We start from the raw sequence: 23251 nt of genomic DNA on the forward strand, positions 1-23251 counted from the left end.
GACACTCAAAATTAAGTGAAAGACCTTCTCCGAATATTTTTTGGGTTTACATCGCTCAATACCGTCTTCGCTACATGCGAATTTAAATGAAATTTGGTCTCCAACATAAATAACAGATAAAGAGACCTTCGGTGATTTCTGGGCTTAGATACTAATGGTTGAAATAATTGTTGTCGCTTTGTATATCAAGGAGGCTTCTTTGTTGTAGACATGGTGGAAATAAAAACAGAGGTAAAAAAAAAGGAGATGAAATATATTGCTCACTTAGTGAAAGCTATATCTTCGGTTAACAGGCTTTCAAAAGAACAAGTTTATTCGAAATGTATCAGCTTCAAAAGTCCGGCTTTAGGAAACTGTCTTGATGTTTGTCTTTTTCTACGTTTCACACGAAAAATATTCCAGATAAAAGTGTTGTTTTTTAAAAACAACTAGTTGTTCAAAAGGCGCCATACACTGTCCTTACTTCTTTGAGCAGCAAATTAGGCCTGGTAGTGAATGTTTGTGTTTTCACAATGGACAGAGCTATATAAAATCCAAAGCCCAGGAGAGGCTAGCCAACAAAATGACATTTAACAATAATGATAAGTTGCTGCATGGGGTAGAAGCCGTAAATTTATACCTTGAAAGCTATTTATTTTTTTTTCGTAAGAGGTCAACTTTTTTTGAAAATCTCTACGCTTCAACTCAATTTTGAATTATGATATTTTAATATGTAGGGTTGTCGAGCACCTAATTTATTGACAACGGTGAGCGTGATATGGCAAAATTCAGTTTTGTAGTTTATCTTAGTTCGTCTCTAGTTGCGGCCACAAATGCTTCGAGTTTATGGCTGTGTTTGCATAGGTTCCACTTCTACTAGCAACTGTTGATTCCGAGTGATACTGCAAAAGCCTACAAAAACTATAAAGCAAATTTTTATGACAACACTCGGAATGAGATACGTTGCTGTGTAACACGCGTATTTTTGCTGATGCCTGAGCAGACAGCGAGTCAATGCATCTTGAAGCAGTGTGGGCAAAACTCTTTAGATTGACACTCAAAATTTTTGCAATCCTTTTTTTTTTTGCCTGATTCCCAGGAAGGTTTCTTGGCGGAGGCTACACCGTGCTCGAAGTCGCCCCTTTTATCTAGTTTATCACATTAATTTTCCAAGATTTGTCTTTAGAATATTTTCTTTTTAACTTGCTCAAACGCTTTATCTTTTTCGTTATTGAAGTAGTGTAGGCCAACCTTTGTATGCATACCTCCAGAGAATATTCAAAAGAGGGGAGGCTCTTAGTTCCAAACGTTTAGTAATGGTGAAAAACGCTGTTAATAATAGAAAGGTCTCATAAAACTTTGAGTAATGATGTCACAGCTATCATCTAGATACTCAAGAATCAGCTAGACTAAGACAAGATTTTTATCGTATCAATGGAGCGCTTCTTTGGAATTCCCGGTAAAGTTACTTCAAACCTGCCAAAAGTTTACCTTTACAAAAGAGGACTATAATGTGGTAATATTCTGGCTTGCTCCTGAAAGATTTCCCAGATTTGTTGAGTCTTATTCTTAGGCAACTCCTCTATTGCGTCGAATATGTATCTGATTTCTCGGGCTTGACCACCATTTACTTCACCCCTATCTATCAAACTCGACAATGATTTCATGAGTGTTTGTACTAGGTTTTTCTCCGAGCTTGGAGTTTGCTTAATACTTAGTGGTGAACAGAAGGTAAGGCTTACATACCTAGTAGCCGAGGACGGCCACGAGTGCCTTTATCAGATCACCACATTTAAAATGTGATAACATTCGTCTGTGGGGGCCCATGGTACCTGTAGTTAGATGAAGACTATCTCTATCAGCGACGTTTTAGGAGCAGATTTGCAAAATAGGTATTGACTTTGGCTAAGTGTTTGGATTTTATCAAAAGTGTGTTCATTATCCTGAGGACTTTTTTTTTTTGATGAATGCTTCTGTATTGATGCGTGGTATAGTCTAATACCAAGTAGCTCGTCGAAATATCTGACCAGGAAAGAGTCTATGTCACCATCTAGAGGATATCCTAATTCGAGTTCGAAAAGGAGCGGAAGCATTAGACTTTCCGAATATTTTGTGAGAATAGTCGAATCTGTTTATCCCAGATGAATAAGGGGCAGAACTAACTACTTCATTGTAAACATTCTGGCATACTTCATTTATGCTATTTTCGAAGGTCTCATGAACATGCACTACACACAGACTTCAAATAACATACCTAGATTGGACTTAGTCCTGGGGTTGCACAATTTAACTCCCTTGAAACATGGCGGCGCACTTCGGAACAGTCACTACCCTTGGTGTATGTACAATGTGTTAGCAATTGAAACCCCCAAGCTCGGTCTCAATATCGACGACTGAAGAAAACTTAATACTCCAGAGCCTGAATGTCTGCATACTTGGACTGCTCAGGCGAAGACGTGGGTTGTGGACGGAATTGCAGTGTCGTACAATCAAAGCATCAGATCATTCTTTTGCAAGCTGACGGATCCCTAAAGTGTTTTATGAAGCGCCAATCTTGAAACAAATATCAGATTGAAAAATAAACGATGCCTGGCTTTGTGAGTGTAGGCGCCCATATCGCTGACCTGTTCGCGAGGACAGTAGACACCGTAACAAACGCCACTTCCAATGTCCATCGATTGTTTCGGGAGCCGGGCGTGGTAAGCAGACACACGCGTAATAGTGTCATTAGGTCTTGCGCTGGTTTTGAATCAGTTCGCTGAAGAGCTTCCTCCTGAAATTTGAATGATGTCTAATTCAGATACTGAGTTGACTTTTGAGACACTCGTATTGGCCCAGCCAGGACAGCTGACGAATGTCCTTTGATTGGAAATTCATCTCATAGAAGTCCCCCGCTAGAACACAATTAGTCTGACCCAGCAAGGGCCTAAAGAATAAATGTGACTGTTGCTGCTAAAACCTCCAGGATCTCTCTTTCCGTAAGTATCATATGACTGGAGGCACTGTATTAGCTAACAGTAGGGGCGTGACAGAGGAGGTTTGATGTCCACACATCGAAAGCAGGTTCCCCACAGCCCAGAATTCGAAAACAATTACACCATCCCGATCTAGAAAATAGCATGAGACCAGAGACACCCGTCTGCCAGCATCTAGCACCACTAATAGATGCCCTTCGGTTTGGCGCATCCACCAGGTCCACTGCCCATGCGCGGCCCCAATGTCTGCAGGGCCGGCTCAAATTTTCGCACCCAAAGTCCAACCATCAGCTGGCCTGGCCCTAGAAACCTCCACCACACGCAACTGCCAGCTCCACACAAACATGATGAGCATGATCGCGAGAGTGCGGGCCGGCCCCCACATGGCCTCCGGGGCCGCGGCCAGGCCCTGGGCCCAAATCCAGGCCGCGCCAGCCGGCCTCACATCCGTCGGCTTGCGCAGGCACTATGCCACGGAAGACTCCGGCAAACAAGCGGCCAAAAAAGCCAAGGAGAAGGGCGCCGCCATGACCACCATGCCCATCAAAGCCATCGGTGTGGTCAGTGATTACTACGTGCCGCCAAAGTACTCGCAGGCGCCCGTGCGGGTGTGGCCCCGGTTGCTTTTCAAGCGCATCGGGCTCTTTGGCCTCAACACCTACTCCATCTCGCGGTTCAAGAACGACACCAAGTTGAAGCTCCGGTTCAACGACTGGAAGGAGCTCGCCGTGGACAAGTACGTCAAGACAAACAAGATCTTCGCCGCGGCCTGCTCGTTGCCCATCAACCAGAGACAGTCCTATGTGCAGACGCAGTTGGATGGCATTGCCGGCTCCGAGGTGATCAAGTCCTTGACGGCGCGTGTGCGCACGTTCCCTATCGGGCTGAAGTTGAAGTGGAACTTGCTCAGCGTCGAAAAGAACCCCAAGTTGGTGGTGTTTGTGCCCATCCCCGACGCCAACGACGTCACCTCGTTGGTGCAGTTCGTGGTGCAGGTGGTGACCAAGCAGGAGATGATAGTGTCGGGCGACGCGTCGCCAGAGCCCACGCGCACGGAGAAAACCGTGTCTGACAACATCGTCTTGACCATGAACCCGTACACGAACGAGTTGGTGTTTGTGGGCACCATATTCGACAGTGACCACCGCAGAGGCTTGAAGCCGCAGATGGACATGAACGACATCAAGGCGCTCGAGCACCACTTGAGGGAGTGTGCCGATATCTACCGCGCCCCGCCCGCGAAACAACTGTAAATAGACCCGCATCCAAGCTGCCCTTGTGTATTCGAGCTGCCCCGGCACCCTGTAGGCAGGAACTTCCTGGACATGTAGTAGCGTTTGTGTGGCTGTGTTCTGTCTGAATAGTCCCGCGACCTGCTCTCTGACTTTGCGCCCTCCTACTTTCCTAGCGTATCTTAGCCAATACAAACTCTGGCTGGGTTTCATTCTCTATGCGCCTGCTAATGCCTAAAGCTTCTGGAAAATACCTAGTCCCGTATGATGCCGAAAGTCTCCGCTCAATATGATAAGCCTCCTGCTCCTGTCATTGCACGCAAATGTGCTTTTGAGACTTGGCCATCGCAATGCATGTTCCGGGAAACCTCAATCAAGGTAGCAGCGGTCATTGCATCACCTGTCTGATCCAACCCATCCCACTTACAATCTCTGCCTGCCTTTGGAAAGTCAATCTATAGTCTTGTCTATTTATTTTAGCTGTCCCTAACCGCATCAAGCCCTCTTCTGCGATCCAGATCTTTGGCATTCGTTCTTGAAGAGCACAGCAATGAACTGCCATCCTAACATTTTGAAGTTTGTGTCTATTTTTCCGTCCCACCGGTCGCGTGTTCTAGTCCAGCTAGCACACCAATGTTCATCGGATTGATTCCCTGTGAGTGTATCTACAAACCAGTCTCGACCAGCGAGTCCAGGTAAATGTCCGGGCGCTCTAGCAATGTCCCCGACTGCGATCTGGAGTCTCGCCGTTTTTTCTCTTGCGGCGTGAAGATAAGGTTTCCCAAAGAGGCGGGGATATAGTCCTCGTAATATGTATCTTCAGAAACTGCGTCATCGTCATCGTCTACTATAGCAAAGTCGCCTTGTGAATGCAAACTCATGTCAAACAAAGGTGATGTCGACGAGCTCCAATGCTGGCTCAAAGAATCTCTTCTACCCGAACTTCTGTTTTGAGAGGGCGAATGATATGGAGCACCAGGGGTTATGGACTCGCTTGTTGCTATGGGCATGTTGCACGTCAATAGTGTATGCGAGGAGCTCATGCTGCCGCAAACAGGAATGTCGCTTCCCCGCCGCAGGCTTTTGCTATCATAGTTGTACAGCCAGTCGCTGTTTGTAAGCACCTGGGCTGTTTCTTGCGTACTGTGAATGCCAATTGCATCTGCGTTGAAGTAGTTTGAATCTCTCAACAAGGCGGACGTGCTTAGCGAGATGAAATTTGGTGGGCTCATCGCAAAGGCATACTCCTCGGACTCCATATCCTTCTCGTCCAAGACTTGCGTTAACAAGCCCAGACTTTTTCCGTTGCTTGACGGCTGAAATGTGTGTATTGAGTTGTGCTTGCTGGGCCCACTATTGCAGTCATAGCGCTCGCTGGGCCGGCGAAAGGAAAGCGTGCTTTTTGGGTTTATTCTGGTACCGTCCGGCGAGATGTGAGCCAAGGCGCATTTCATCCCAAACTTACAGTTGCCCTTCTGAAAGTACTTGCATGGAAGCTTGTCGGCCGACAGCGTGCCGTCCACGTTGTGGCTGAATGGGCATGACTTCCCCGCCTGGCATATCCCCTGTTTAAAAAACTTGCAGGGAACATGACTCAAATTCTTATTGGCTGTGGAGTGTGTACTCACGTTTCCCAGCGGTCCAGTGTTTGGGGGCAAATCGTTCAGAAGCGTAGATAGGTCAAAGACTTCGATTCCTTTAGAAAAACGCAGAGACGACCGAGATGCTGATGAGCGTCGGGTTTTGGAAGTCCGGACAGATGAAGAGGTTGTTTGTTCCGAAGCTCGGAAAGACAGGAGCATTGCCATCTCGGAGTAGAAGAGAGAGTATATACGTCGGGCAGAATACTGGTGCAGAGCTGTTTTTCGTTCTAATTTTGATGCTCACTTTCTGTTGCGATGATTATAGCTAGCTCCAATTAAAGAGACTATCACCACTATTGCGAAACGTCCTTATCGGATTTCTGTGTCAAAAGATGGGCTGGAGCGATAAGATTGCTGATAAGGACTGGTCCGTCCTTGTATGCCTTGCCTTGATAGTGCCGAGAAAAATATTCAATGAGATTTACCTAGACTGGCTGGAAACCGTAAGTGGGCTCGGAGCTTCGAGTCCTTAGCAAAAGATAAAGAGTCAGAGAAGAATCTGATTAGATAATGCCTGGTGGAGGTATTTTAAAATGTGCGAATAATTTCCCAGATATCGGGGGACTGTGGGGATTGCGCGACCAGGCACCTTGATAAGAAATCCCTCCATACAACCCGATATGGGGCATTCTCGCCAGATCAAAAACGGTAATCCAGGGCGGGGAACACCAGGCCCAGAAGAGAGAATTATTCTGGGCCTAATATCGAATTAGGCTTCATCACTTCAACTACTCTCAAGTAAGCATATGTTCTAGGGCAATCTACGTATCGTATGTGCTCTTTGGGCTGTTTCGTTGCGGGGGACTTACAAGAAAAAAAAAAAATGTGAACAAGACGTTTTCCAGATTTGCTCAGGTGCAAATTGGCCACCCAAGCTGATTTAGGGTTTTAGGAAATGGACCACCATGATGTCAACCCTGAGGGTTATAGTGCTGGTCTTCTGGTCTTTTCGACCAAATGTTTGGTTGGTTCATTTTTGTACTCTCATCGACAAAGAGGTCTATGATTTCTTGAGCAGTATTTGCAATGTCGCTTCTGTGTATTATTTTGATCTCATTCAGCCAAGTGCACTGTGGATGTGGGAAAAGATCGAACGCCTTAAAACAGATATCACTGCATGTGAGTATACCTACTCTGCATACATGCCTCAGAATTTATTATAAGCTACCTCCAAAATTTTTGCCCCCGCGTGAGGTCATGGATACTCAGCAGCATACAAACCTCGCTTTAGTCTCATGTTGGGATTTATTTTCCGACATCGGACTTTTTCGACGTCTTCAATCAAGTCCGATGGTCCTCAAAGACAGTCTTTCTGGGAATCTGCCAGAGCTCAGTTGCTTGGCAAGAAAGACGCATTAACAAATAAGCTCGTTTTCATCCTCTTGACTTATTTATATACTCAATATCATATGTAACAAAATCAAGCTTTCAAACTTAGTCTTTCCAAGGTATGGTAATATTGTGTTGATCCCAGACAGTTGCAAAAGAAAATATTTAGCTGGTCCGGTATACATTCTGGTTTTTTCAGCCAAACACTGATTAGATGTTTGTATTCCAATAGCTCTCTTGCGAATATTTAGTTCTGCCTTGTTCGAGAGATTCGTGGCGCCGCTTTCTTGCACCCTGCTTATCAGTTGTTCGGCATGGGCTCGCGCGCGTATCGAATATAGATAGCCACGCGGGCCTCTGCCATACTCTTTATATCTCACCCTTCAGTAGATGATTCCAAAAGAGCCTTTCCTAGATGACGACATAAATAAATACCCTCGTTTTATTCTCTCGGCGCACCATTTCAAGATCTCGTCATCGGCAGAATCTTTCCTCGAGGTAAATACCCAGCCCCCACTGGCTCGGAGTACTCTTCGCAGACTTTCTCGGGAGCCATATTACCACTCAAATATTGGAGCCTCCAGATCGACGTCTTCTATCCTGCTGTCATATGCTCGCCCTTCCGACATTTTTGATTACCGGTACTTTGACCAGCTTTATCTGGAAGATCATGAAGATGTCTTGGTGTTTGATAGCGATTCTGACTACGGCGATTCTGACTACCCAGACCCAAACCATTGCGGTACATGCGAAATAGATTTATTTGGCAAAACCCCCGTAAGACACACGGCAACCCTCAGATTTAAAAGCAAGATTGAACATGGAAAGAAGCTCGCTCATTCAAATGAAATTTCAGAATTGGGGGATCATCTTGTCCATATGCTCACGTTCAAAGTAAACTCACGGGCACAATACACCAAACCACCCCGCTTCTGGCTCTCACCGTCATCTGATTATTTCGACCAGCCCCAACCTCGAGCCGATTTGAACTTTCCTACAACATCCCACCATCCCAGAGTCGCTATCCCTCAATGTGAATCTACATTTGTTGACTCATTTCTCCCACCGGCTCAAGAAGACATGAGTAATAACATGAATTCATCCGTCGGTTCGAAAGAAAAAGTAGATATGCCGCTAGCGAAACAAATGCTTGCAAGCGATGCTTATGTAACTGATCACAAACCAAGCACTCTGCGTGACGATTTTGGAGTCGCTACCCCTATTTTTATCATCTGATTTATGTTTCATTTCAGTTGACGTCTTTTTAGTTCTGAATGTCTGCATATAATAGTCTAGTCACAATCGAGGCATCGGTCCCTAAATAATGCTGGACGTCATTTCAAAAAACCTTGTTGAGTAGTTCGTATGCAATTAAAGTCATGCAAGGAATCAAAATATTGTCGTTCAAAGACGCCGAGCCTTCAATAAGACCGCCGACTAGAGACACGATGACAATATTTTCCCAGTTTTGAACACGAGCACTCTCGGGCAAGAGATAGTAGTCGATGAAGACAAAACTGAAGAAACTCACCACAATGTAAGCAATTGTGCCCTCGACGGTTCTGGACTCACCTTTCCAGTTATATTTTCCGAAACGCTTACCAACAATAGACGCAAAAGAGTCGCCCAAGCCCAAAGCAACCAAGCCAAGATATGACCTCATGGATACCACGTCGTCAATGATCGCACCATATGCGATGGGAGTAGCAAGTCCGACAAGCAAGAAGATGTACGATAAATTGAAAGGACCCTTCAAATCCTTCTCGTCTTGGAACAACCGAAGCAGATGGTAGAGGAAGTCACCCAAGAAAGTAATGCGTGTGCACCTAAGGCACTCGATAGCCACAAAAATAAACACCGAGCCCAAGACGGCAATCGCAGAGAACGTCGGTTCTGCCACAAGAGCGGGATAAGCCAAAGCAGGCACAAGGGCAAAGTGCCATAACTTTCTTCTAAGGTTGAGAGAAATGATGTCTCTGGCGGCCAAGAAAAACACCACAGGCACTGTTACGCCAAAGGCAAGCAACCATCCTTGGAGTAGCTGAAGACGTAATTTCGAGCTTGTAATGAAGTCAAACAACCAATGAAGAACTTCTTGCTCCGCAACAAAAAGCTGAAACGTGTAATTTGTGAGGAAGTAAAACGTTGCACCAGAGACGGAAACCACAGCGAGCGAAGAGACTGAACGGACCACACCTTTTTCCAACATCAGGTATCCATAATACAATGGAGCGGAGATAGCAAGAGTACCAATCAAGGCGATAGTCAAAACTCGGGTAATGACCATCGGCAAGTTAGAACTAGTGGCATGCACTTTATAATTTGCGAGCAAGTTGACCATGAAAATCCCAATAAGATGAATTTCGGTAGCATCCAATGTACGGCGCACATGGGTCTTGTCATCATCGCCGCTGACACATTCCTCGTTCCACATGGTCAAGGCATAATCAACCAGCAAATATATCCACACAACTTGCCCGAATTGGATGATGTCCAAGGTCTTTGAGTCTCCAAACATGAAGTTGTACACGAATGCAGACAATACCTTCGCCACCGGGTGCAAATTTTTCAACGAGAAGTTAGTCAAGGATAGGTTTACCTGGAAAAATGGGTCTGATGGGTCTGACAACAAGACCACAAAGGAGTACGGAATAAAGAATGCATAGAGCGAATTGAAAGATGGCAATTCGGGGTACATTGCTGTTTCTGGCGACGCCTCGTACTTTCTTAACAACGACCTGTGGCTCAAGTACATGGCAACTATGGCACTCAAAACATTGAATCCCACGGCCGAAATGACTTCCATGCCACTCTGCTTGTGCAAATGAATGTAAAATATCTGGCACAAGTACAAGCACACCATAGTCTGAGCACCCTTCAGTACGGTCAAGTGGTTATTCAACAAATCCTGAAACTCATAGATAATATTGAGTGGGAACTTTGCCGTTTGGGCCGAATCGTCCACTTCTGCACCGGGCATATCCGAAGTGCCCGTCTTGTCAGCTTCGGGAGATTCCAAGAGCTGATCAGTAGACATATCGTTGAAAAGCGCCGCCTGCGAGCGGGAAGATGCCGTTTTCTCTATCGTGGCGTTTTTTCTTCTCGCCATATTTATTTAAAAGAGAGTATCCAAGCAGTCTCAGAAGAATTTCGCTGGGGGTGCCAGTTTCTTGGAGAAGTTAATATCCACGAGGTATATATATGCAGTACGTTGTACTTTTCATGGGAAGCTGTGCAATAAACTTGAATTTGGTCAGTGTGAATAGCAGACGATGGTTTCTTTTATTTATTACCACTGGCTACTTGATCGATATCAGAAGAGAGCTTCGTACACAATCAGCCGCTTACTCCAAATTCCAGATTCCGCCGAAACAACTACCTTCATACAACACATAGCCATCGTTCACCGTCTCCAAAGATATTGCCAGGCTTCGCGTGCGGCGAAATCGCCACGAAAAAAAAAAGATAAGATAGACATCTCGGCAAAAAATAAAAATAATGACTCCGGCGTGATTCGAACACGCGCATCTTACGATAACAGAACTTGAGTCTGCCGCCTTAGACCGCTCGGCCACAGAGCCTTAATGAATTTCAAAGGTGATGCTAACATACATCACAAAAAGACAACACAATTATTTGCTAAGCGGATTTAAGAACTTTTTGCGAATTGTTTTTGATTTTTTGAGTGCAAACACAATAAAAAAGTCTTTGTTTAAGAAGGCAAGACAGAAAACAATGGCAAAAAGAAAGAAATAGTGCTGTAAAAGCAAATATTTTACAGTTATTCATCTATTTAGGACATTGCTGATGGCAGGAATATATGCCAATTTCATTTCGAGCAGCCCCATGAGGCAGGTTCTTGAGTCAACGCTAAAATGAGAGGCAGGTATCTAGACCCTTGGTGCGAGATCGTTTCTAGAGCGCCTATAATTCTCGATCCATTGGTCACATTATTTCAGAATTTACAGAGTCTAAGTTGGGTTATTGGATTAGGGACAAGGTTTGTACGGTCAAAATGAGATAGATCACATTCTTGGATCTTCTACTGGATGAACTGGAAATCTCATCCCTAAGGAAAACACAACCGTTATCGTTCTATAGTACTCTGCTTCCTCGTAATCCTAAGACACCAGAAGAAAGGCCGTAGAATATATTCAGACAAAGAAGGATAGTATTACAAAAATTGAAGAAAAAGAGAGAATGTAAGGATATGAACTATCTGGAACTACTTTTGTATATATTTGAAACCGTTCGGCCACTGGGCATTTGAGTTCTTGTGAATTAGGATGTCTGGAATGCAAATTTACATCACTATCAAAAGTATTTCGAAACTTCCTGTAATAGCTGCCATTGAAAATAGGGGTTGTTTGACGTAGCCTACCCTTTGTCAAGTAGTAGCCTTTTCATCTGACAAATTGCTGTGGCAAACCTGCGGATGTTTATGCCCACTGACGCAGAATCTGCACATAGTATTCCCTGTGTGCAGTATATAATCAATACTCCAGAGAGTTTTGGTTATCGTGTCAGGTGTCACGTGGAAGCATTGGCTGTGTTTCTACAACCAAAGTGACAGCTCAGCAATCATGTCCTTTATGTAGAAACAAAGAAGAGAAGGTGGTTCACAGATGCGCGAGAGCCTTGAGAGTCGGGATCTGTGATTTGCCTGCTTCGGATTCAAACCAAGATACAGCATATTCGGGTTTCGGATTATGGAGATTATGCGTGCAAAAACCATCAGTCTTGATTAAATTTATCCAAAATATTTAACAACTCGTACGTACAGAATGATTTCTACTGCAATTGATTGGTATGCAGTATCCGACAGAGGCGTTAATGGGGATGACGTGGACCAGTTGTCAGCGAGTAGTGGGGCACCTCGAAGGTTAGCACAAGGTCAGATTCCATCACGCCTCATGAGTCCAAACACGACCCAGACTTGCTGCTCCATTTTTTCCTGGTCTAGTAAGCGAATTCTTTAATGACCTTCACCAGGTGCGGAACTGTTTCTCCATGTAGTGCATGCACAGAGCCTTTCCCAGAGTTCCATTCTCTTCTTTGCTTTCCTGCGCTCATATTTCTCCGCATCTCAGCAAGAAAACCCGGACAGTCTCCAGACTCTGTCACTCGCAGGAACAGTGCTTCATTGCTGCGAAATGTAATCCCACGTCTGGGCCCAATATATAAAGCTCGACAATGCCTCGTTCAATCAGCTTTTCGAAGCATCAGTATTCTCATTCTCTCCAGAACCTGACTCTAAATCAACAACACAGAAAACAACATCACAATGGTTAAGGCTTTGCTTGCTCTCACTAGTTACAACGGCGGTTTTTACGCTGATGGCGCCAACACTGGTGTTTTCTTCGTCGAGGCCTCGCACCCATATGAGTTCTTTGAAAAAAATGGTGTCGATGTCACTATAGTCTCCGAGACCGGTACTTTTGGCTGGGACGAGCACTCGCTTTCGGCCGATTTCTTGCAGGGCGACGACAGAAAGGTCTATGAGGACTCCGAGTCCTCGTTCATGAAGGCCGTCAAGAACGTCAAGAAAGCATCGGAGGTCAACCCAGCTGACTATGACATTTTCTTTGCTGCCGGTGGCCACGGTGCGCTTTTTGACTTCCCAAAGGCCACCGACTTGCAATCCTTGTACTTGGCCATCTGGGAGAAGAACGGTGTTGTGGCCGCTGTGTGCCATGGTCCATGCATTTTCGAAAATGCCCGCGGCTCGGACGGCGAGTACTTCCTCAAGGGCAAGAAGGCAACAGGCTTCACTGATGAGGGTGAGGTCATGATGCAGCTTGACCAGATCATGTCCAACTTGAAGTTGAAGACGCCCAAGGCTGGCCTTGAGTCGTGTGGTGCCACTTACGTGCAACCCTCCGACCCATGGAGCTCTTTCACCGTGACTGACGGCAAGTTCGTTACCGGTGTCAACCCAGCCTCTGCTGTCGAGACTGCCCAAAAGGCTCTTGACGCTGTTTCCGCTTAAAGTCTATAGAAGTATATCACTTGATTCACGTTTAATATTTCATGTTTTGGTGTAAATTTCACTCTTGAATGACCGCCCTCTTCTTTTTCTTTTTGCTTTTCTGCGGGATAGAGACAAGGTGGTCACTCTGCACGTGGGTAGGAACATCCTGGCCAGCCGTCAAAAGAGACTCGGAAGAAGCAACCTGTACCCCTGCTTCTGAATTTTTATCCACAATCGGCTCGACTGCCTCGATTGCTTTCGTCTTCTCCCTCTTCTTCGATCTTTTCTTCTCCTTCCCGGCCTTCTTCATAGACTCGTCTGCAAATTGTGACCTGAGCTGGTTCAAGTCAACCTCGTACTCGTAGGGTTTCGATGACAGGTCTAATTCGACATCCGGTGAATCAAGGTTCAAAGCATCCAAATTCAACGTATCAATAATGAGCTTGTTCTTTTTTAGTTTCTTTTCTTTCTTCTCTGGCCCTAGCATTGCACCTTCTTTGTCATCCCCCAAGGAATCTTCAGCTAAAACTAAAACTTTTTCTTTCTTGACTTTCTTGGATTTCTTGGACTTGCCGCTTGGGGCTTCGGAAAGATCGATGAGCGACGGGACTTCACTTGGAGCGCCCGAGCCGGAAACCAATCGATCATCCTCTAGGCTCACAATTCTGCTCTTTTTGTTCCTGGGTTTCTTCTTATCAGAACTCTTGAGGTAGTACGGATCGTCCTTCATTCTGTCAAGGCGATCTCTTGCCAGTAATTCACGATCAGCAACTTCCTCGCTTGATTCATTGCCGGATTCATCAGACAGATCGAATGCTGCAACCTTATTATCCTCTTGGAAACAGTAAGCAGGCGGGATTTGAATCACTGCTTCCAAGTCAAGATCCGCTGGGACCTGTATCCGGCTTTGTGCAAGGGCAGAGATTGGATTAAGAGGATAGCTCTTGAAAAACGAGGGTAAAATTTTCGTCAAAAGAGCAGGAAGCTGACTTGATTCAAATTCATTGCCCTGTAAGCTTTGCGTACGGTCGGCCGTGTCACCTCCGTTAGATTCGTCCTCGAAATCGGTTTGATGGGATCCAGCGATATGACTGCTTTCACTAGGTTCGACACCCTCTTTATCCTCATCACTGCTGTCGTCGCTGGCTTCACTTTCGTCGCTGCTTTGCAACTCGTCTGAGTTTCTTGACAATGCGTCATCTTGTGAGGCATCAAGCAGAAGTTTTTCATAATACTGCAATTCCTCGGTCTCCAATCTTTTTACCCCCTCCACATCGTCAACTTTCAAAGAGTCAAAACAAAGTTTAAGGTATTCAAGCCACGACGAGCAACGCTCTTGCACTTCATAACATGTGTTTGATTCCCAATGTTCGAAGAAACGAATTAATTTCAAAAGAAAATAAGATAGCTCGCAATATTTATCATACGAGAGCTCTTTTTTGGAAGAATAGAGCTTCTCGTAATCGGTCACGATAGAGCTGAAAAGCTTGACTAGTGCTTCTATGATACTAGAAATGACGTCAGCATTGGGTAGTACGGGGAGTTCGCTAGAAATAGGGAACATTGCATCTCCCAGCAATTTCTCATCGATGTGCTTGTTGACGAATAGATTGAAGAGGGTCACTTTTTGGCTCAAAGATGTGGTGGAATCCAAGTCATCCCCACTTTCGGTTTCAATGAGACCATAATCATCCAGATACTCGCCCATTACCCAGTACAAATCTTTCATTAGAATTGGACAAGTTTGTAATAGTCTTACGTTCTTGACGTACTCCATTACCACCTTTGAAATGATGTATGGCCGAATAGATGGAACCTTCATTGCCAAAGACTTGAACTCATTGCCCAATTTTGAGGCAATCATCAGCAGAACGTCCCTTGAAAGAATTACCTTACCATCATCCACCAACCGGGAAGACTCAGCCAAGAGTGTCATATTAAGAAGCTCTTTGAGAGCAACCACGTACCACTTAAAATTTGGAATATTGCCATAGTTGTTTGCAGATGTTATCTCCAAAATTTTGCTGGTGATTTCCAACTTGAATGTCTCTGGACAATGAGCACTCGTGTTTTCTGGTAAGATCTGCAATAAAAGGGTCTTCACCAAGTTTGTTATGTTGTCCTCGGTGACTAAGTAGTGACATATCTCAAGCGCTTTGCGCTTGATGATGATATCGTCGTCTTGGATGCAAAGATAGATTACGGAGGAAACCTCACTCAGCTTATGTATGAATGACGGGAACACATGCAAAATTTTGATGAGCGCTAAAAGCCCAACGAACCTTAGATTAGAGTCGTTCTGATGGAAAAACTTCAAAAGATGATCAATGCACATTTTCGCCACTTCTTTATCGCGGGAAGACTCGGGAGAAATCATGCTGCCGTCAACAATACAGTTGATAGACTCGTATATGAGAGACGTGGCGTCGGTTTTTGACATGAGACTGACAATGGAAGGCATTATCCGCTTTTTCATCCGCGGCTCGATTTTCAGCAAGCTTTGGAACAACTTGAGAATACGAATAATGAGCCAGTTGTTCGAGGTATCCTCCAAGATAGTAAAGAACTTTGGCAAATACGCAAGAAAGAAGCTGGGGTGTTTTTTGGAAATCTCACATACTACTGTGATTGTTGCACTCACGACGGCCACATCTGGGTCATCTAGCTTTTCAATCACACGAGGTAATGCTGCTTTCCAGCTCTCTGGATACTGAAGAAAGATCTTAAAAAGTGCAAGCACTGCCTTCTTCCGGATGTACGGTTTAGAATGAGTGAGCTTCATGACGATGTCTTCCACAATATCTTTGGCCAAGTTAGGTGTGACAATGGTGGCGATCCCGCTGAGCGCCAATCCGATTTCGATGTGATTGTGCGAATTGAGGTCTTTCTTGAATTGATTCGTCGCCAATATCAAAAGGTCCTGCTCACTTTTGAAAGACTGCGTGGCGGCGAGATATCCAATGCGTTTCTGCTGGAACTTCAGCGACGACATCACCTCCAAAATGTGGAAGTTGCACCAGCTCATGTCGAACCCATACATTTCCAAATATGCCAATTTCAAAACAGCGGTTGCCTTGACCTCGAGGTCGGTGGTTACCAACTCCTCCTTGCACTCTTGAATTGCATTGGCGAGAAAAGTCGATAGAGCCTCCGGCGAGTCCTTCGAATGTGCTCTGATTCCTTTGATAAGATCCGTCAACGATTTCTCAAACGTGATTCCAAACGGCTTGAGCCGGGCCAAGACCTCCGAGCTCTGAAACTGGAACGCAGACATTCGACTGAAATTAATTTTCCGGTTCGTTGCGAGGAGCAATGGTGTTTTACGAAGCGTATAGATTAGTGGTGCGAGCTCACTTTGGTTGACTAGTTGGCTCCGCGATCAGTACTTGGGCCGGAGTGACGCGAAAAAAAGAGAGCCGGACCGCTTGCCCTGGCAATTATAGACATATCCCCAGACAATCAACTACGCAGAAAAAGTCCCAAGGCAGCATTTCCAGATTCTCAGCTTTGCAAAGAAAAAATTACATATACTTGCTTTGATCCCCACGCATTTCTAAGTATATTAAACCGCATGATATTCCATAACCTTGGCCCAACGTGCCATAAGACATTGCCACGGGCCCTGGGCGCGGCCCTCCAGTTTCACGTTTAATTTAGGGCCGCATTTCCTGCGGCCGCGCAAGCCTTGACTCCATGGCTCAACGTATTTGTCAAATTAAACACAGCATGCATGTTTGAAGCTTAAGCCTGCATTCTTCAAAGTTCTCTACGAACTGTTTATACCAAGTCCCAGCAACCTCATGCGCGCTTTTGAAAGCGATGCTTTGCTGCCTTCTAACAGCAGTGGATCTTCAGAACTGCATTCACCCAATTCTTCCGAGACACCGCCATTTCTTTCCGCACGAAATCTGAGCACACATACTGAAACGAATGCTAGCTTCGAAAACTCGGCTCCTTCAGTATCTGCGTATCTGCTGAATGATTCCTCCCAGAGAGGGCCTCAAGAATGCGACGAGCTGAGATCCCCAGAAACCGTAGAAAACTCAGAACCACTATCTGAGTCCAACAATTCAGAATCCGCTGTGCTAGCATCCGACCAAGCCGATTCAGAAGACGATTACATAAGCAGTGAAGATGATTTTCTCGAGTCACTCGAAGTATCTGATAACCAGAACTGCCATCTTACATACGGTTCAGGTATTGCAGAACACACAGCGTACTTCGAAAAATCGTTGAATGACGCATTGGACCTGGTCGCCTTAGACTCGTCATTGGCAATGCAGGCACAATTGAGTGGGCAGCTCAATGACAAATCGAAGTTACTTTCCGAAAAACAAGCCCAAATCCTTGCTAGTTTGAGTTCACTCAAGGCCTTGTACAAGCAATACATCACCGAGAATGAGCTTGGCGAGCTTGAGAAGGACATTGAATGTTTGGCCTCGCGGATTGGCCGCTTAAAGAATGGAAGCTCCGGGTCCTTGCTTTTCCGCAAGAACTCGGTCAGGGGGGTAGTTGACAGGTACCCTGTCGAATTTAATCGGGCGAGAGACAAAGTCTTAGAGCGTTCCTCCGATTGAATTTCAGTCAAAGTTTATACACATGTTCTAAAGCTGAGCATACAAGATTCCGATTCCATCCATCCACCTGCCTGTGTACCCGTACAACCCCACAATGGAATGTTGCGGCGTTGGGGGTTCTAAAACTGAAAGATGTCCACCTTTGGCATTACCAAGCATGGGCGAGCAAGTCCCTCGATCTGTTTCGATCTGCACCGCGTCAATCCACTGGCCGTTCCGGAAAGATAACTTGACAATCCGCTCGTTGTCTGGAATAGCGAAGTCAGTGAAATTACGTGTTTGGTTCCCGATAGTAACTTCACCGGAGGTGAAGTGGTTCGGTGCCGTCATCGGTTTTTGTGCCGAGCCGTCAAATAGCGTTTTCCATCCACTTCTTTTGGGGAGTGGGGGAGGTTTCTCCGTCTCCGACTCAAATCTGTTCCCGTGGTAATAAAATGACATTCCGTCCAAAGCGCCTCCGTGGTATACACGCACTTTGTAGACCCTCGCGGAGTCAAAGCCTACAAAGCGCATCAGGCCTTTGCTGGAGCCAAGCAACTCGCTTTTCGTGCCTTTGACTGGGCCTCTTCCCAAGTTAAAGTCGTGCTCAATCATCGAGTCCAGCGAGAGGTAGCAACGAGACTTAAAATTGGGCAACCAGAGATCACCAGTCACAGATAAGACCCGCACGTCGAAATTGTCTGCTGAGTTTTTGAAGCCTTTGCGGAATTCACGCAAACACTCCTCGAAGTTGAGCACCACTTCGGGCAAAGGGCCACTTCCACCATAGCATTGGGGATAGAACTTGATGTGATGACGGGCCAAGTCCTCTCCAACTAGCTCGACCATAAATATGCCAGACGATGACTTCACAACAACCAGACCCGAAGAAGTCACGTACATGGAAGGCACAGCCCCGCCCGCAGGGGGCTTCATAAGCGTGGAAGCTTGTTTGGGAAAAGTGGGATCGTTCAAGTCGGTAGGAATTGAGAATGATCCGTGGTAGAAGTAGCGCATGATATCTAAGATGTTCCAATGGCACTGTTTTGGGAAGCTGCCGTCATGGCCGATGACTGACCCCGGACTTCCGTCTCTGATACATCGTGCTTCACGGGTCATGAACAGGCGGTTCCACCAGATGTAGTCACGGAGCATCACACCATTCACCTGGTGGGGCGAGCCCAACAGATGTCCAATTTCGTGCATGAACGCACCCATGCATATGTTCAAACATTCCCACGCGGTGCCACACTGCTTGGCATCGTTGGCCACTTCTCTGATTGAAAGCACAGTGTCATCCATAAACGCGGGACTCATCTGAGGGAACGTCAAGGGAAATGAATGAAGGCCGTGCGACCCGAATATGGCCAATTTGACGTCGCCCGTGCCGCCTCCTAGCGCTGCATGGGTTGTAATAAGTTTGCCGTCCCATGTCGAGTCCAAGTACATGACTGCACACTGGATAGGCGTGTTGTTCTTCTGGTATGGCTTGATCAAGTCACTGGCTTTGATGAGGTCGATGGCATGCGAAAAGAGGCCGCCGTTGTTCTTCGCTTTCGGGTTCTGCTGCGCCAAGTCCGGATCTCTTAGTTCCGCAACGCTTTTTGGAGACTGGAGAACATGTATTTTCACTTCGCTATGGGCAGCGGGCACATTTCTGTTCTCGCCAAATAGCTGCTGGGAAGTCGTGGTTTCTTCCACCAATTGAAACGAGCGGTTGCTCAACCCCAAGCGGTGGAACTCGTCCTGAGTGAAAGCCTGCATCATGCGACCAGCCACTTTTAGTCTCTGAACCGCTGTGTCTAAATTGGCTCTCTCGCCTCGGTGCAATTTGTATTTGGGCATGTCGTACTCTCCTGTCGAGTCTCGACCCATAACAACGCACAAATGCACTGGTTTATTATCCGGCAACGGATAATAGTATAGAGTGAGGCTGCCTTCCTCCATCAAGCGCAGCATTCCTGTGGGGACGCCTGTGTTGGATATTCTTGCGCCACCCCAGAAGCTCACTCTGAAATGATTAGGCTCGTTCGGAGAAACATGGAGAAGAGCCTTGAATTGCGAATTATTGACCTCGAAATTCTGTGCTGGAAAAACACTATTATCGTTGTTGACGAATTGGATCACTCCACGGTCAGAAGTGCTGACTCTGCCCGAAACAATGACTGTTGGCGACGAGACAATCTCGTCCTTGTAGTTGAACTGTATCATGGGGACGTAAATGGAAACACGTGTCAAAATCGGCCCGCAATTGCAGTGGAATAAAGTGTTGGGGTTTCGGAAGGCAACAACGATATGTTTGGGGTGGTGTTGGTGTAATGGTTTCTTTAATTTTTGAGTCGGAGTGATACTTGTATGCACCAGGAAACTATTCGGGAGCTTGTATGGGCTTGTATGTGGCTGTGCCTCGCTGCGCGATTCCAAAGCAACCAGTAGCTAGAAAACAAAAATAGGATTCCGGCCATGCAGGGATGATCTGAAAACAGCATTACCATCAGGATCCCCTCGGCATCCTGTAAGGTTATAAGTTGGGGTTTTGCACCCAAAGTTTTTCGACACGGATTGATATTCACAGTCTCGAAATTCTGCGACAGATAAATGCCAGAGCACTCATGAGGCGGCACCAATAGATAAAATCATCGAGTTGCTGCAATTCCAAACAATATCCGCAATAGCATGTTGAATTTGTAGTTGTGAGTGTTAAAGTAGGAGAAAATAATCTGATAGAAATTCGTGTCCTGCTTTTATCCCTCTAGCTTCGTGTAATATATATAATACAAACCCGGACCGGTGAGTAGGGAAATTCTTCATTCCTTCCAATAGTATTTGGAGAAGATTCGGTACACTAGTCACATACAGCTGTACTTAGAAATCCAAGTTGCCATAGTTCGTCCGTAGATTGCAGCAGTGATTCCAACTGTATACATGAGTAAATTCGCAGTGCATAAAGGATTTTATTTTTTCCTCAACGGGTCTGAAAAATGTGACATAGCTAAACGTCTGCTAATGCTAAAACAACAATGAAGAGACTGAATTTTCATTCCAATGGTAGTGATCTGCGGTCATCAACACACCGCTGGCCTGGCTCAAGGCTCCTCACTAAAAGAAGTACATATAAACCTGATTAGCACCCGCGCTGGCTTGGTAGATTTGGTCGTGCCGGTCCTAAAGCAGATCAGTTCTGGACCCTCAAACAATCTTTCGGCGCTGGCGATACATATATCACGGCGTTGACACGATGACTCGGGCAGTTGATGAGGTAATTCATGACGACTCAGGGTCTGACTTGGAGATTGTGCTGAGCCACCATGTAGAATCTGATCTTGAGGTTTCCAATAGAACATTTTTAAAAGATGCAGAGGAAGCACGAGTCAAACGACGTAAAACGTTCTTCGAACACAAGGAGTCACATGTATCCCAAGAGGCCAAGGCCAGCATCCGTCAAGTCACAGGCACTCGGGAACTACCAGCAATAATCTTATCTGACAGCGAAGAAGACAAACTAGAAGAGAAGCAATCAGACTCAAAAACGATCAAGGGTACCGTCTTGAATCTGCATCATCAAGTAGCCGTGGCCGAACAACAGAAATTAGCCTCAGAGAATCATTCAACAAAAACGCTTGATCTGGCCGAAAGTCCATCAGAGGCAAGTTCCATGAATACTCTATACCAGACCGACTTCCCCAAGTCTTCCGGCGAGGGCCCTCGTTCTAGCATCAGATTACTTTGCGACCTAAGTAATCTCCATACCACGAATAACAGCGATGAAAATGTGGATGTTGTCTCCCTTGCTAGTCTCCTCGGCTCACCAAATCTCCTGGAAACGTACCAGTTTAACTTCAGTGTCCAGCTACCCATGTTTCTCTCATTTCTCGGTGAAAGTTTTGCCACTGAATACAAAAATATTGTTTTTATAACAGGTAGCTCGATATTCGAATCTGCAACTCAAAAATCTCTTATACGGAAAAAGTTTAATGTTTCCGAGGCGGTGGCTCCGCTTCCTAATAGGTTTGCGTCACATCACACGAAAATGATGGTCAATTTTTACGACAATGGAGATGCAGAAGTTATCATCATGACTTGTAACCTTACTCAACTAGATATATGTGGCTTGACGCAAGCACTCTGGAAATCGGGCAGAATAAAAAAGGGACCAACAACCACCACTTCGGGAAGGAGATTTCGCTTTGACCTCTTGCGCTACTTGTCTCGTTATGGTCTAAATGAAACTAAACGCCTTGTTTCAGTTCTTGAAAAATTCGACTTCAGCTCTGTCGATGTTGAATTGGTGGCCTCCGCTCCTGGGGTGTACAATGTGCGAGGAAATCTGTCTACAGCTGAATGTTACGGGTATGCGAAGCTTCGTCAAGTCCTCGAGAGAAATAATCTCCTAATCGAAAACACGGATTCTAGGCATAACATATTGTCACAAGTGACATCTCTTGCGTATCCGTATACAAGTCAAAGGGGAAACACAAGCTCTGTATTTTCTCACATATTATGTCCTCTAATGTTTAAAACATGGCAGCATCTTGTTCCCGGTGGAAAATCGTTTGAAGATCATCAAAAAGAACATAATTATGTGCCGCACATCATATTTCCGACGAAAAAGGATGTGCTTGGAAGTAAGGTCGGCTTTTTGTCTGGAGCAGCCATACATTTCAAGTATGAGAGCTCAATCATACATAAGGCACAATACGAGCAAAATATCAAAAAGTATCTCCGAAAATGGACTACGCCAGGAGACATCACTGGGAGGGAAAATCTCACACCTCATGTTAAGTATTATACGTGTGATAATGGCGACGATTGGAAACTGCTCAAGTGGGTCATGGTGGGAAGTCACAATCTCTCGAAACAGGCGTGGGGCTACCCGAAACCAAAATCAAACGGGAACAAGATGGACATATCAAGTTACGAATTGAGCGTTTTGATTCCGCAAGACAAGGACATGTTGGTTCCGACCTACAAAACTGACACTACAGTGCACATAGGTAGCAAGCCCGTAAGATTCCCGTTTTCTCTTCCTCCTATGCTGTACCAGACAGGAGATTTACCATGGACCATGGAGGGGCTTTAGATACTCATGAGTATGCCATCGTATGTCTTAAAATAATTGAAAAATATGTGAAAGCCTCACCACCATGTCCTACTAAAATGTTTTGCACTCCACTCTGTTGTTATGATACGACATGAGCCAGATTATAGATTCTGGGCATCCTGTATAATACGAAGGACGAAGAGTCTAAACATTCCTGATCGGGGTTACCCCTCACCTACTGTATAGAAGGGTTCCGAACTATAAAGGAGCGTGAGGCTGAGACATCCCTGAAGAAGGATAACACTTTTTAGACATCGAGAATACGACAGATAGACTAGGCCTATCCACTAAGGCTGAACTATCTATAAACCGATCTACTCGTAGTTTAAGAGACAGCTCCAGGCTGTTTCATAATAGTTGGTAGCGCCGCTTAGTTACGACCATGGGAGAAACTACAATGAGCGCAAAGACAAATAAAGACACGTCGACCTTTGACCTTCAACCCGACAATGTACTTCAGCGACG

The 23251-nt window shown here is 45.5% G+C and overlaps 8 protein-coding genes and 1 non-coding gene across 9 annotated transcripts; 4 read left to right on the forward strand and 5 right to left on the reverse strand.

Moving 5' to 3' along the window:
• Window positions 1-3481: 3481 nt before the first annotated feature.
• On the forward strand, window positions 3482-4207 carry METBIDRAFT_77129 (uncharacterized protein; the record flags this gene model as incomplete). Its single annotated transcript, XM_018858647.1, has 1 exon — window positions 3482-4207. The coding sequence occupies one exon, from the start codon at window positions 3482-3484 to the stop codon at window positions 4205-4207; it is 726 nt and encodes a 241-aa protein (XP_018714786.1).
• Window positions 4208-5607: 1400 nt separating this feature from the next.
• On the reverse strand, window positions 5608-5802 carry METBIDRAFT_26773 (uncharacterized protein; the record flags this gene model as incomplete). Its single annotated transcript, XM_018855327.1, has 1 exon — window positions 5608-5802. A coding segment is annotated over one exon (195 nt), but the record flags the coding sequence as incomplete, so codon positions are not given.
• Window positions 5803-7368: 1566 nt separating this feature from the next.
• METBIDRAFT_130646 (uncharacterized protein) lies at window positions 7369-8445 on the forward strand. Its single transcript, XM_018854298.1, has one exon. It carries the CDS (start codon window positions 7549-7551, stop codon window positions 8392-8394), a length of 846 nt encoding a protein of 281 aa, XP_018714788.1. The 5' UTR covers window positions 7369-7548; the 3' UTR covers window positions 8395-8445.
• Window positions 8446-8497: 52 nt separating this feature from the next.
• Window positions 8498-10195, reverse strand: METBIDRAFT_38043 (dolichol kinase; the record flags this gene model as incomplete). Its single annotated transcript, XM_018856949.1, has 1 exon — window positions 8498-10195. One exon carries the CDS (start codon window positions 10193-10195, stop codon window positions 8498-8500), a length of 1698 nt encoding a protein of 565 aa, XP_018714789.1.
• Window positions 10196-10657: 462 nt separating this feature from the next.
• METBIDRAFT_t45 lies at window positions 10658-10739 on the reverse strand. The gene has a single exon. It is a non-coding gene; the product is annotated as a tRNA-Leu (tRNA).
• Window positions 10740-12442: 1703 nt separating this feature from the next.
• On the forward strand, window positions 12443-13147 carry GLX3 (glutathione-independent methylglyoxalase; the record flags this gene model as incomplete). Its single annotated transcript, XM_018856635.1, has 1 exon — window positions 12443-13147. One exon carries the CDS (start codon window positions 12443-12445, stop codon window positions 13145-13147), a length of 705 nt encoding a protein of 234 aa, XP_018714790.1.
• Window positions 13148-13205: 58 nt separating this feature from the next.
• APL5 (Apl5p) lies at window positions 13206-17310 on the reverse strand (the record flags this gene model as incomplete). Its single annotated transcript, XM_018858648.1, has 3 exons — window positions 13206-13274; window positions 13338-16388; window positions 17299-17310. The coding sequence occupies 3 exons, from the start codon at window positions 17308-17310 to the stop codon at window positions 13206-13208; spliced, it is 3132 nt and encodes a 1043-aa protein (XP_018714791.1).
• Window positions 17311-17733: 423 nt separating this feature from the next.
• On the reverse strand, window positions 17734-19896 carry METBIDRAFT_36314 (putative metalloendopeptidase; the record flags this gene model as incomplete). The annotated part of the gene is made up of 1 exon (XM_018856720.1): window positions 17734-19896. One exon carries the CDS (start codon window positions 19894-19896, stop codon window positions 17734-17736), a length of 2163 nt encoding a protein of 720 aa, XP_018714792.1.
• Window positions 19897-20691: 795 nt separating this feature from the next.
• Window positions 20692-22862, forward strand: METBIDRAFT_30620 (phospholipase D/nuclease). Its single transcript, XM_018855669.1, has one exon. It carries the CDS (start codon window positions 20924-20926, stop codon window positions 22763-22765), a length of 1842 nt encoding a protein of 613 aa, XP_018714793.1. The 5' UTR covers window positions 20692-20923; the 3' UTR covers window positions 22766-22862.
• The last annotated feature ends 389 nt before the right edge of the window (window positions 22863-23251 follow it).

Source organism: Metschnikowia bicuspidata (genome assembly GCF_001664035.1).
Source record: "Metschnikowia bicuspidata var. bicuspidata NRRL YB-4993 chromosome Unknown METBIscaffold_1, whole genome shotgun sequence".
NCBI classification, from domain to species: domain Eukaryota; kingdom Fungi; phylum Ascomycota; class Pichiomycetes; order Serinales; family Metschnikowiaceae; genus Metschnikowia; species Metschnikowia bicuspidata.